At 38.3% G+C, this 14,971-nt stretch overlaps 1 protein-coding gene across 1 annotated transcript in view; it reads left to right on the top strand.

Moving 5' to 3' along the window:
* The window catches only part of NDC1 (NDC1 transmembrane nucleoporin), a 47,432-nt gene extending 37,575 nt beyond the window's left edge, over positions 1-9,857 (top strand). Inside the window, exons 17-18 of the mRNA XM_040470315.1 lie at positions 4,099-4,259; positions 7,309-9,857. Coding sequence (XP_040326249.1) covers positions 4,099-4,259; positions 7,309-7,372 — 225 coding nt within the window. The 3' untranslated portion in view covers positions 7,373-9,857. The remainder of the gene's footprint in view (positions 1-4,098; positions 4,260-7,308) is intronic.
* The last annotated feature ends 5,114 nt before the right edge of the window (positions 9,858-14,971 follow it).

The following is a 14,971-nucleotide window of genomic DNA, read 5'->3' as shown; positions in this document are numbered from 1 at the left end:
GCTCAGAGCCTGGAGCCTGTTTCCGATTCTGTGTCTCCCTCTCTCTCTGCCCCTCCCCCGTTCATGCGCTGTCTCTCTCTGTCCCAAAAATAAATTAAAAAAATGTTGAAAAAAAAATTAAAAAAAAAAAGAAAAGTTTTTGTTTTCAGGGCTTTTTGGATTTCAGTATTAAGGGTAAGACAGTCAAAGTGAGAAAAGATAATAATTGAAAGCTCTAGCTGTAGATACTGTTGTTTGCTGAAGTCCCTGAACCTGAAACCTATTTATCCTTTGTCATAGAAAGAGATTAATGAGGATTCAAGGTGTGTTAGGGACAAATTAGCTCCAAACCCAGACTTTCCTCCCTTTTTTTAACCCTTATCTCATTAGGGTCTGTCGTTCCTTATTTTTTAAGAGCTGATATTTTATGACTTTTATTCTTAGAGGTCTTTCAGAGAACAGATAAAAAACAATTTAACAAAATTCATTCTTTTGCATTTACCCTTCAGACCCTTTTAAAATCTAAGATGCGGGTGCTTGGGTGGCTCAGTTGGTTAAGTGTTCGACTTCAGCTCAGGTCATGATCTTGCAGTTTGTGGGTTCAAGCCCTACATAGGGCTGTGTGCTGACAGCTCGGAGCCTGGAGCCTACTTCTGATTCTGTGTCTCCCTGTCTCTCTGCTTCTCCCCCACTTGTGTGCGTGCGTGCTCTCTCTCTCTCTCTCTCTCTCTCTGCCTTTCAGACAAAGTAAATAAACATTAAAAAAAAAATCAGCAGTCTAAAGAAAAGTAAGCTAACCATTTAAAATAAATAAGTAAATAAATAAAATCCAAGATGTGTTTTGGAATCTTAGTGATTTGATGTTTCCGGTATCTTGAAATGTAAAGATTTCAAGATTTACTGTTTGAGCATCCTAGGAATTATTTCATCATTACTCATTATTTATTCCCAATTGTGGTAAAAAAGCCCAATAAGAAACAGGAGAATGATGGAATCACATAGTATTCCATCATCTTTCAAGAAAAGTATATAAGCAATATGGACATACGTTTTTATAGTCTTTTTTTTTTTTAAACTTTCATTGAATATAGTTGCTAATTCAGAATTAAAAAATTTTTTTACTCACATTGGCAATTGGAAGAAAATTGCCAGTATGTGCAATATTATTGAGATAAATCAGAAGATGAATGCAAATAGCACTCTAGACCAGCTTTGTCAGATAGAAATATAATGCAATATAATTTTACATTTTCTAATAGTTACATTAAAAAAATACAGGTGAGGTTAATTTTGAAGGATATATTTTATTTAACTCAGTTTATCTAAAATGTAATTTTATTATGTAATCAATACAAAATTATTAAGGAGATATTTTATACGTATTTATTTTTTATTTTAGAGAGAGCATTTGCGGGTCAGGGAAAGGGGCGGAGTTCAGCAGGCTCCACACTCAGTACAGAGCCTGACATTTGGCTGAGCCTACGACCCTGGGATCATGACCTGAGCCGAAATCAAGAGTTTGGTCGCTCAACTGACTGAGCCACCCAGGAACCCTTAGATATTTTATATATTTTTTAACACTAAGTCCTCAAAATCTGATGTGTACTTTTCACTTAGGCAAATCTCAGTTCAAACCTGCCACATTTCCATGTATCTTAGTGGTTACCGTATTGGATCACACAGCTCTAGATTTTAATGAGGATCATAGAAGAGAAATTTTAAACCGTAAATCTTTCAGATGATAATATTCTAGATATATTTTTTCAAACTCAAGAATTGATGACAGAATGATGTATTTTTAAGGAAAAAGGAAATATATGTGATATTCTCATTCAGTAAGTCATTCAAGAGGAAGGGCTTTGTCCCAAAATATTTTATAATAAGAACCTGTGGATCATCCCATTTTGTTGAGAGTATATGTGACAGTATTCTTTCATTTTCTGTGATATTTTACACCAAAATTTACTTTATATGGCTTATAAGTGGATAAATGCTGAAGGGATACAAAGGTGTATACAGAGGTGATTGGAAAGAAATAGATGATGTTGAAATGAAAAAACTCACTAGATTCGTCATTTGAATTTTTCTTTATAAACCTAAGAATGAAAATATTTTACCATTATGGTGCAAGGAAAATGGATAAACTCTCTTCAACAAAATTATGAGCTGTCAAAAATTTTTAAAAATAATTGCAATTTGATGGTATTATTCTTCTGTAGATTTTTTGTAAGGTGACTTTAAATTATAAAAAGGGACCATTGGACCCAGGCGGTAAATGATGATGGCTATTTTTCCTGGTCTAATGAGGGTTAATCAAAGTTTGCAAGAAAATTGAAAAGGAAGTAACTTTTCCATTATGATTCGGTATTATCTAATGTTGCTTAGGTATGTCACTGAATACCACCTCCCATTCTGCCTAAAATTATTTCAGGTATGTCCTGGTCTCAGGAAACACTCTTATAAGTTACTGTTGAAAGAATAAATGATTGGACTTGAACTTGTCATGGCAGACCGAACACACACACTAAATCTTGTTCCTTCCCCCACACTCTGCTAAACCACAGTAAAAGGACTTTTAAAAAGACATAAATCCACAAACAGGAGAGGAGACAACAGCAACAGAGTCTTCAAAGCTGGAGAGGAGATGGTTGACATAACTAACTTGGCAGACCCCAGAAGCAAATTGGAAGTTGGTAATGAGACAGGCCCCCAGTACCTCTGGAACTAAGGATGAAGGGATAGTTACCAAAATAAGAATGATGGCTGAGAGTTGTTCGAAAATTAGATCTGTAGATTCTCTGCTGCTGGTGCCCCCGCCTCCAGCAGCTGAGGTTTGTCCTTTAGAGAGGGTAGAGCACTGGGCTCTCTGGGCTGGCAGAGTTGTGAGTGGACACGACAGACACACTTGTGGCTTCTGTATTAAATAGATAGGGGTATACTCCCCTGAATACAGGCCCACCAGACAGAGTACTGGAAAACTCTTCTCTGGGAACTCTGACTTGATCCAAGAAGAAAAACAAAGTTACTGAGTTGGGCAACCCTAAAAAATCCATGCAGGTCACCTCTTGTGAAGCCTGTTGTCAGTAATCTCTATGTATTCAGTGCTTTTGGTCAGCTTTTTAGGAGGTCCCTCTCGCATTCATGAGCCAGGGATCACTAGATTTCTGAGCACAGTCTCTAATGCAGAAAATAGAGACCAAAGAAACAAAGATGGGGAAAGTCGCTTGGAAGAAACTATAAAACCAAAAACCAAAACCACAACAATCATCAAAATCCCCAGAAATAGGAGAGGATATTGCATCCTTGAAACAAAAATAGGATGCTAAAATAAAAGGGATCACTCAGATGATATAAAAGAGCTCTTGAAATTAAAAACATAATGGCAGAAATCATTTTAACAGTATTTAGTTCTTTTGGTGGTTCTTTCCATAACTATGAACAATAATCTTAAAGTATTATTTCTTGTCACTATAGTATTATCTTTCTGTAATAGTTTAATACACTTATACTTTTGTATCTTTAGTTCTTCCTTTTCTTAATGTAGTTATATCATTTAAAAATTATATTATTTACCTTGGCCTTCAAAAAATACACTTAAATCTATATTTCTTTTTCTATCAAGTATAAATAAAGTCACTTTCATTTATGGATTCTCTCTCTCTCTACCTATTCTTGCTCATAGATGTTTTATCATCTAGAAAGGAAGAGAAGCTAGCTTATAGTAAATAACTTTATTTATGTAAAGCATAAAGTTTTGGTCTTTTTTTTCTTTTTTTGAGATTTATAATAAAAGTACTCTTAGCTGTCACACACCATAAGCAAAGTAGGATATCTGTATTTCACTTCCCAGCTTTGCATTTTCAAGACCGTTGCAGAATGGCTCCTCTTGAGACGACAGGTCTGAACTTTTCTCTGCTAACTGCTGTAGTGGCTAAACATCCACTGCATTGTCTTTCAAACTTTTGACTGTGATCCAAAATAAATGTTTTCTAGAATGCCTGTATGATGTGTGTATCTCTCTCTCTTAATTTATTTGAAATAAAATCTCCTTGATTCTTTGGACTAATATGGCTTTATTGATATTCTGAACTAATGTGCCTTCTTTCTTTCTTGATCTAGGCAGTTGACAAGTACTTCAAGCTTCCTCATGCTTCCAGTAAACCACCTCGGATTTCAGGAAGCCTTGTGGACACTTCTTATAAAACATTAAGATTTGCATTTAGAGCATCATTAAAAACTGCCATCTATCGAATAACTACTACATTTGGTGAACATCTGAAGTAAGTTTACCTGTTTTAACCCATGATGATAATCTACTTTCAGGAGTTCCCATGAGGAACAGGTATGAGAATTATAAAGGCTCACATGTTCAACATGTGACTTTCATGATTCCTACTGGGAATTAACAGCTTTGATATCGACGTTATATTTTAAAATTGGGCCTATCATATAAGCTTTGGGGCCTTCTTTCAAACAGACAAAAAAGGATAGAAAGTTATAAAAGCAGCAAACATCCTTATGAGATAAAAAGCAAAAAATTGAGTACCTTTCCAGAAAAGCATATTAAAAATAATTCTGATATTACATCTTAGTCAGCTAAGACTTTAGGTGAGCAGAGTGTTCCATAAATGAGTCCTTGGTGCTTTGTGAATCATGCTAGAAAAACAATGACAGATCATGACACCTTTGGAAACAGAACCAGAAAGAAAACCACAAATGCCAAGCCTGTTTATATTTAGTTTCATTGATGTGTACTGCTTTCTTCTCATGAAATAATCCAGCTCGGCAGGATAAGGGATGCTAGTTTATTAACTAAACTGTGTTTATCACAATTATAAATGAACTTTAGAAGGCACAAAAGATTGCTTTTTCTGTATGCGGTCAATGAGTAGTTTAGAACTTCTGCATGCTGCCTACTTTTAGAAAGAGTAGGGGCGCCTGGGTGGCGCAGTCGGTTAAGCGTCCGACTTCAGCCAGGTCACGATCTCGCGGTCCGGGAGTTCAAGCCCCGCGTCAGGCTCTGGGCTAATGGCTCAGAGCCTGGAGCCTGTTTCCGATTCTGTGTCTCCCTCTCTCTCTGCCCCTCCCCCGTTCATGCTCTGTCTCTCTCTGTCCCAAAAATAAATAAACGTTGAAAAAAAAAAAAATTAGAGTAGTATATTTCCTTTTACTTCCACAATGCACAGCAGTAATAGCAGGTTTTTATGCGACACTTGGCTCTGTGGCAATGTAAAGAGCACTAGATAATCCTCTCTCTTTTCAGAGGCTTATTCACTTGTTTAAAAACAAAAAAAAAAACAATTTATGGAGTGCCTTCTACCTCTGTGCTCTCCAATATGATAACTCCATATTACTGTTCAAATTTAAATTAACTAAAAATTCAGTTTGTCAGTCAAACTGGCCACATTTTAAGTCCCCAGTAACTACATGTGGCTAGTGGCTACTGTATTGGACATCTTAGGTCTAAAACATTTGTTGGGGCGCCTGGGTGGCTCAGTCAGTTAAGCGTCGACTTCAGCTCAGGTCACGATCTCGCGGTCCGTGAGTTCGAGCCCCACGTCGGGCTCTGGGCTGATGGCTCAGAGCCTGGAGCCTGCTTCCGATTCTGTGTCTCCCTCTCTCTCTGCCCCTTCCCCGTTCATGCTCTGTCTCTCTCTGTCCCAAAAATAAGTAAATGTTAAAAAAAAAAAAAAATTAAAAAAAAAAACATTTGTGTCATTGCAGAAAGTTTATCAAGACAGCACTGTTCTAGACAATACACTTAGCACTTTAAATACATTTTTTCATTTCCTTCTCTCAAAGCATCTATGAGGTATAGAGGTTATCATAACTGTACAGATATGGAAACTGAGGCTCAAGGAGATTAAGGACTTGCCTAATAGCACAGTCTAGTTGGGTTTAGAACATGAATCTGAAATCTGGTCTTACTTACTCTTAAAATCCCACCATTTCTCCCTATATTTTAGATTGCCTCTGAGATATAAACCACCATGGAGGATGCTTGATGAATGTGGAGCATGAAATATGTATATGATGATAGAGCAAAAGCAGGGAGAAAGGGGGAAATAGAGAGTTTTAGATAAGAATGGGGGATGCATGACTGATAAATTATGACACTGAAATTCTGCCTTAGTTTCTTTTCTCTGAGAAGAGCCATCTTTTATATATGATGAGTAGACTGTTGTATGTCCAGGACAGAATGGTATGGTGGGGAAAAAAGATTTGGAGTTAAAACATTTGGATTTATGTCTGGTTACATCATTGACTGTCTGTGGTTGCAGTCAAGTTACCTAATGATTTAACTTGCCCACGATTATGTAGAACCAGAATTCAGACTCCAGTCTCTCTGACCTAGTGTTCTGTTTAATGGTGTCTATAATCTTAACCAGTAGGCTGAGTTGTCTTCCCTAATCTCTGACCTTTGTGATACTGTTTACCCTCCTGTGAAATGGGTATGTTATCTGGCCTCACTAGCACCCGGAGGGAGTCCACACAGTAAAGTACTTGAAATGGTTCAGTTAGAGGCAGCTGGTTTCAGCAAGCAGAGATGCGTATTTATAAGGCGATTTGGGATGATTTGAAGCAGAATTATTGTAAGAAGACTTTTTTGGCACTTTTAAAAGTGGTAACTTTTATAACCTGGATTTTTTAAATCATTTAATAATACCATCTTCAACTAGAAGACCAGAATCTTTATTCATTTTTTACCCAAAAATTTGAAAAGAAGTTTTATACTAATTACAGAATATATTTACTCCGCTTTTATCAAGGTAATGTATTTTTGTGGGAGGCAAGGGTAGGGAGAGAACTCTATTTCCCCATCCAAGACATAACTTATGTTCAAAGGGAAAACTAAATCTAAACCACCAAGCTGTTACCTTTGAAAACGATTAGTGGAGTCTATTGTGTTTTAACCAAACATTTTAGTTTAAAGGATTTTATATTAAAGGCAATTCAAATACTCCACAACTCAAAGATAATGTTGGAATCTGGTTTAAATAAAATAATAAAATCCAGAAAATCTACTGCAAGGCTTGGAACTCTGCACAGCAGGTTCCACAGCAGAGCAGGTTAAAATCGATGCTTTCACTTGTCAGTCTTAATTTGCTTTGGTCTCTTAGAAGGTAGAAGCATGCTGTTACTGAATGCAAGCCCTCCTCCTCATTAGATTAAGGAGGGTTTTCATCCAGCTTTCTCAGAAGTACTAAATAAGTGAAGATTTCTATTCATTTTTAATTGTTTTGAAAAATATTGACTCTGTGCTCTGTGGTTCACTTAATATGCTTAATGTAAAATAAAGCTTATGCTTTGAATTTATGTTTCATTTAGTGCTGTGCAAGCATCTGCAGAACATCAGAAAAGACTTCAACAGTTCTTGGAGTTCAAAGAATAGCTCAGTAATATAAACTGTGTTCATTACACTGCTGATACAGCTACAGATGGGACAGTAAATGTTCAGCATTCTTGGATCAGAAGAAAATGGACTAATTAGATGCTTCCTTTGTCGTGGTGGTTGCTTTGAAAACTATACTTTAATGGGAGAAATCATGGAAAGAAATTCTCAACAGAATAACCGAAAACTGCCTTTTCTGTACCGATGGCTTTTTGTGTGTGTGGTATAATAAAATCTTTATTCAATTTTACAGAAGCCTCTCTGGCAGTAGAAATGTCTTTAGCTTCTATAGCTTAATAATAATAACTGGAAAATGTTTAGAATTTACTTTTGAGCTGAGTAGAACCAGTTCAGAAGGTAAAATAGATTGACTTGATTCGGTCTTCGTGATTGCTGTGAGTTTAACTCTCTGTGCACTCGAAATATGTAAACTTTTTAAGAGTGGTTTCTGCTTACTGAAGGATGAAATGGTAATAGTGGAGAAAAATTCACAGAAAAATTATTGTTTAAAGGACATATTTTGTTAATCTGGTAGGTTGTGTTTTTCTTTCCAGGGACAAATTAAATTTGCATGATTGTCCAAAAAAAAGGTCTCAATTTACAGATGCTAACTCTCTATAAAGGAATGTGGAAAAATTCAGTTCTTAAGTTACAAGATCAAACATTCATATTTGATTTTTGAAAGACGATTGACTGACAACTATGAATTTGTTTTGTATCAGGCTAGTAAACAATAAGTGTATGGGTATTTTCCCCAACTAGTTTTGCTTTCTTTTTCTGGAACAAAACATTAAGCGATTGCAGAGCTTTTTAAGTGAGAGAAGAAGTTTTGCAACAAAAACCAGGAAACTTTCCCTTTCCCCCCGCCCCCCCCCCTTCATCTTCATTAGATCAAATTATTTGGTGAAGCTCGTTTGGCCTCACAGAGGGAGCAGCCTTTGCTGTGTTAACTGGCTAATAAAAATATATTAGGAAAATCTTTACAACCAGAAACAACTTAGTCATCAAATAGCAAGTGAAACCAAAATGTCAGAGGGCTTACTGTACTTGGGAGTATGTTGTATGCCCCCAAAATGAGCAAAGTAATTTTACAATTTATTAGATCAGCTTTCTTTGGAGATGGAAGATTGGAAATCCCACTGGTAGTATTCACTGGACTAGCGTTAGACTGAAATGCTCCCTTGTAATTCTTTCCCTATTATCTTTTCCTTCCACCCTTTCCCAGTTTCTTCTTTAAAGTCAGCACAGTATTGTGTATGAATCTTTAATGTGGTATGTATGTCTGCCATTTGTCTGATTACTTGATGTATTATATCTTTATTCCTTTTATTCGTTGCCCCATCAACCAGCGCATGCCAAATTATAAATGAATCCTGCTGGCCTTTTGAGCGTCTTTAGGAGACAGTTCCCCAGTTGTCAAGTGTTTGGAGTATTTAGGCTAATTGCCATTGCTTTATTTTTTCTCATCTGAAGTGGAGTGATCTCTTTTTTGAATATGAAAATTGAATTTCGAATGTGGTAATTCCTTGGAGATGGCCAGAAGAGTGTGGCGAGGTTGACTGAAGACTGTTGAATTCCATGTTTTGGAGCCATTGAGCTTTTTCTGTTGCACTGTCTGTGCTGTCCCTGGCTGAGGCATTTTGGGAGAAAAGGACTCTTAACCTTCTGCTTCCCTTAAAGAATTGTGGCACTTCACCCACTGGATCCTGGAGATTGACGAAGAGATGGTTCCTGTAAGCTTTCAGTGACTTGGGTAAAGTATCTGGCCAGGCTTAGTTTTTTGCCATTTCTCATGCTTTGGGAAAAGGTACATGTGATGAGCAATGTGAAAATTTGAGAGGTGTTCATCCCTATTTTCTCTCAAGGGAATGTGCTGTGTACAAAATACAGGTCACATAATGTCCGCCTGGTGGAGATTTGGAAACTCCGCCCAAACGTGGATTGTATTTAGTAGATAAGAGAGGTAGTTCCTTTTCCCCATTATGTGTTGATAACCTACACACCATCCGCTGAGGTAGGGTATTGCTCGGCCACCTGTTATTAAAGGGAGCTCCCTCTCCTGTGTACAAGGAGGAGGGTCTTAGAAAGGCTAAGAGGAGGGAAGCATTTCCTTTGATGAAGTCCTATTCTGCCTGTGAGCCCACAGGTGCTCTATGACATTGGTCTGAAAATTAGAGAGTGTTCTTTAAAAGTGTTTCTCTGTCAGTACAAAACATGGTTCTTTTCAGCACTTGTAATGTTTGCTTCACCTTATGGGGGGTATAAATTCAGGTCGCTTCTTTCCTGGGGAACCGGGAAACTGTCCTAGAATGAACCGTGTATATACCCTTGAGTAGATGTGTGTAAGCAACAATTTGTTACTTTACTGGATTGTTCCTTGATAGTTGGTTTGTGTATCTTCCTGTAAATGTGGTAATCTATTTTATTCTTTTGTATATCACTGATACTGAATTGGGTAGAAAAATAAATCGACAGTTTTGCTAAATGGGACTGTTAAAATATGTGTATCCTTAAGGTCATTTATTTAATATCTGGTGTGTGTGTGTTCTTTTAGCCCTTTCAATCAAGCCTCAGTTGCTTACAAAACTTGAAAAGGTTTAACTTCTTGATAAATTAGCTATTGCCCCTAACTGAACTAATTTGGTGGATATCTGTGTTCAACGGTAACCAAGGAACCGGAATTCTGAAGGTCTCTTTCTTCCTTGTCTTGGCTGCCTTTCTTCCAGAACTAAGCAAAGGATGTAGGTGCTGAAAGCCATCCCTTAATAGAATTTTCTTTTCTTGCCAGTATACTGTTTCTGAATGGCTCATATTCCCCAGGCTCACGGTTATGTCTGTCAACTTTACTTAAATTAGTCTCAGTCTGAACGTCACCTCGAGGTTGTTGAGTCACTACACTAAGGCCCTCAACTCCCTCTTATGCTCTCCCAACCCATAGTTCTCTTTCTTTAAAACCAAATAGCTTAAAACAAAGATGGCTTTAATTCCTCAGTTAATAATCCACCTGTTATTAGCAAGCTGCTGACCACCGTTTTAAAATAGACAAAATTGTTCTTGTTTTAAGGGGTATAAGACAAGGTAGGACAAGCACATAGGCCTGTAGTTCTCAGTCATGGTCCTAAGCAACCTTGACAGTTGCTGTACTGATGTGCAGGTTGATCCAGAGCTAGCTAATCATTCAAAAACATTCACTGAATGTCTGTTACAGCCCAGCTATCGGAAACAAATTGAACTGTGAACAAGACAGTTCTTGCATGCCCTTGAGAAGTTTATAATCTAATGCAGTGGCATTTGAAACTTGGAATCAGAAACATGAGCCTCTCAGAGAGTGCTTATTAGAGGTGTAGAGTCCAGGCTCCACTTTGGTACAGATTATGCCTGTGCGCTGGTTCCCAAGAGATGTAGTTTGTAACAAATTCTAAGCAGTGGTCTGAGAATCACACTGTGAGAAGGGTTTATTTTAGATCAGGAGTTCTCAAACTTAGCATATGTCGGAATCCCTTGGAAAGCTTGTTAAAACAGATGGCTAGGCCCCACCTCCAGAGTTTCTGATTCAGTAAGTTTGGGGTGGGGCCCAAGAGTTTGTATTTCTGGCAAGGGTCAGGTGGTGCCGATTGTGCTAGTTAGGAGACCTCACTTTGAGAACCATGGCCCTAGTGGATGGTTTTCTATGTGGTGCTCTCAGATGAGTGTCTGAAGCATGTGAACCATCATTTGCTATAAGGCATACTTCTGATGCACTTATTGGAAAGCGTGAAGAATATGGTTAGACCCCAAAGGCTGAGAAATAGGTGTTCATATACTTACCTTGAAATTGCAGCAAGTGATAGAACATGAACTGCCCTTCCATGTCATTATATACTCATGTTCATGTTCCCTTTGCCTGGGTTTGTGTCTTGGCATACTTCCTGGTCTTCAGGATGAGCTTAGCCTTTCTACATCCTCCCAGATAGAATTCGATGTGTTTTTTCAACGTGTTGTCATTCCCTCTTTGTACTTATCACATTGATTTGTAATTTAACTGATTATAATATGTATCTCCTTTTAGACTATGAGCTCTCTCTTTCCAGGATTCCAGTTACACTTTCTTAATATACCATATGTGTCTTAACTCGTCTTCTCTATTTTAATATTTTTGACTTTCTATGCTTTATTTTGGATAGTTTCTTCTGACCTATCATTTTCTTCCAGTAAGTCTAATCAGCGGTTAAATGTATCTGTGAACCCATGGAGACCATGTGCTCCACTAACCATGGTTTCCCAATAAATAAGTGAAAGTTAGTAGTCCTTTCTATGGTTACTTTAGTTTTCATCTTTAGCAGAGCTTTGTCTACAAAGTCTGAAATCTAGAGCGTTTTTTTGTTGGTAAGTTTTGTGACAAAATTTATTTGGCAGCAAAACCTGACCTGATGTGAGGCTCTTTGTAGACTTAATTTATTCCACATAGTGAGACTATGCTTACGTTTGCTGTAGTATGTTTGCTTATGAGGTGCTGTCCCAGACCCCATGAGAGTGTTATGTAATACACATCGTGATTACCTAACACCTGAAAAACTGTATTCTGAAACATCTGGCCTTGGGCATTTAAGACAAGGTGTTGTAGCATTTTTGTAAAATGCTGTTAATTCTTCCATTCACTCATCCAGCATTCACTCACTGCCTACTGTATACCAGACCCTGTGATAGGCTCTGATCGTACAAGGTCGTAGACCTTGTGCTCAAAGGGTTCTCCACCCTGTGTGAGAGAAGTAAATGGAGGCAACGCATGTTCCCACAGAACCTTTCCCTATTTATTTACAAAATTGACGTGTCCTGGGGCACCCGGGCGGCTCAGTCAGTTAAGCCTCCAACTTCAGCTCATGTCATGATCTCATGGTTCATGAGTTTGAGCCCCTCATTGGGCCCTGTGCTGTCAGTGCAGAGCCTGCTTCAGATCTTCTGTCTCCCTCTCTCTCTGCCCTTCCCCTGCTCATGCTCTTTCAGAAATAAACATTAAAAACAAAAGACAAAAGAAGTCAAAATTGATCTGTCTTGCTGTTGCTGTTTGCTGATTGAGCATCTATTCTGGCCCTAGCCTACTCCAAGCAATAGCTGTTGCTTGCATTTGTGCCCACTTCCTTTACGGACCCTTTCAGCACTAAATGCAGCATCTCCTTAGGTGTCCTGGTGTTAGCTTGCTTTGTCACTTGTATTATTTTGCAGGAGCTGTGTGACTCTGCCTTGCTCTCAACTTCTCATGTTCTCTCTGCACACACGTCTTATCAGATTCTGTTGAGTGTGCCTTGCAAGTGATCCTGGTGGTAAAGCAGTCCTGGAAGATCTATGGGATGTTCCCTGGCAGGCAAACATTAAAAGGTGACCTCTAAATCACAGACCTTTACCTTGACAGTCTTTTAAAGATACGTGGACTCTTTTTTTTTTTTCAATATTTATTTTTGAGAAAGACCGAGCATGAGCGGGGGAGGGGCAGAGAGCGAGGGAGACACAGAATCCGAAGCAGGCTCCAGGCTCTGAGCTGTCAGCACAAAGCCTGACGCGGGGCTCAAACCCACAAACTGCGTTTATGACATGAACCAAAGTCAGACGCTTAGCTGAGCCACCTAGGTGCCCCCAAATTTAAACTATTTTAAAAACTTATTTGTTTTAGAAGATAGAGAGCAAGCAGGGGAGGGGCAGAGAGAGAGGGAGAGAGCGAGCCCCAAGCTGGCTCCATGCTGACAGCACAGAGCCCAACACAGGGCTTGATCCCACAACTGCGAGATCATGACCTGAGCTGAGATCAAGAGCTGGTCGCTTAACAGACTGAGCCACCCAGGTATCCCTGGAAATAAAAATTTCAACTATACTGACATCCCACTACTCACCCATCAGAAGGGCTTAAAAAAAGAAAAAAAAAGACAATTACAGGTGTTGATGAGGATGTGGAGCAACTAAAACTCCCATAGACTTGCTGGAAGGAGTGAACAAATGGGCAGGAACTACTAAAGCTAAGCATATGCCTACCCCAGAATCTACCAGTTCCACTAATTGGTATTAGTACATATCCCAAGATATGTAAGAGAGATTAGTGCATCTCCCCCTCCAAAATTCATTTACTAAGGATGCTTGTAGGAGTCTTAGGATTTTTCACAGTAGCCCCAAATTGGAGACAATTCAAATGTCCATCACTACAGTAGAATGGATAAATGTGCTGTACTTTCACAATACAATTTTACAGAGCAATCAAAAGAACGAACTACTGCTGTGTTAAACAATGTGAGTGAAGTTCATAGACATAATATTAAGCAAAAGAAGCCAGACAGAAAGGAATATATACTGTGATTATATTTATATACATTTCAAGCACAGCGCCCTATGTTTTCACCCTATGAATAATGGGGAGAGGGGTGGTATATTGAGTTGGGAGAGTCGTGAGCAATCCTGAAGTGCTGGAAATGTTCTCTATCTTGATTTGGGTTATGTGGGTGTATACATATGGAAATTCAATGAACTGTATGAGATTTCTGTCCTTTATGTATGTTACGCTTGAATTAAAAAATATTATGAATTAAAAATATTATGAATTTAAAAAATATCCATTATAATGGACAGAACCACTTACAAGGAGGGATAGACCAGTCCACAGTATAACAAGGTATTTTACATACCTCTCTTAGTGACTGATAGGACAAGTGGGTTTTAGAAATCAGTAAGGATGTAGAATATTTAAATGACATGATCAGCAAATCTGACCCAATGGACACATAGGGAACATGGCACTTAACAACTGAAAAACACACATTCTCTTCAAGCTTACACTGAACATTTACAAAGCTGGCCATATGTGGGTCCATAAAGCAAGTCTCAACAAATTTCAAAGGATTAAAATCATTTAGAGTATGTTGGCCATAGGACAATTAAGGTAGAAATCAGTTAAAAGTGATAATTAGAACACTCCATATGTTTGGAAAGTAAGAACTACACTTTAAAATTTTTTTTTTTCAACGTTTATTTATTTTTGGGACAGAGAGAGACAGCATGAACGGGGGAGGGGCAGAGAGAGAGGGAGCACAGAATCGGAAACAGGCTCCAGGCTCTGAGCCATCAGCCCATAGCCTGACGCGGGGCTCGAACCCACGGACCGCGAGATCGTGACCTGGCTGAAGTCGGACGCTTAACCGACTGCGCCACCCAGGCGCCCCAGAACTACACTTTTAAATAGCCCACAGGTCAAAGAAGAAACCACATGGGTGGGAAAAATTATTTTAAATGGGCAATACTAAAAATACATGTTGAACTTATGAGATACAGCTAATGCTATGCTTGGAGGGAAACGTATACCCTTAAATGCATATAACAGAAAAGAAGAAAGACTGAAATAAGTGAGTTAAGTACCATCTCAAGAAGCTAGAAAGTGAACTTAATCACGTTAGTCTTTACCATTCCTATACCTTTTCAGTGCATGTGTGGAAATGTATTATAATTTCTAATTCACTAGCTCTCACTGGAAACTGAAATCTGTGAGTTCCTTGGGTTCAGGGATGATATCTCATTTTTTATAACCCCAGTGTCTATATTAAGTGCCTGGCATGTGGTTGATACTTGTTTGAACTGAACTGG

Source organism: Herpailurus yagouaroundi, unplaced genomic scaffold, assembly GCF_014898765.1.
Source record: "Herpailurus yagouaroundi ecotype Mexico unplaced genomic scaffold, PumYag 77, whole genome shotgun sequence".
NCBI classification, from domain to species: Eukaryota; Metazoa; Chordata; class Mammalia; order Carnivora; family Felidae; genus Herpailurus; species Herpailurus yagouaroundi.
This window is presented reverse-complemented; position numbering and strand designations above follow the sequence as displayed.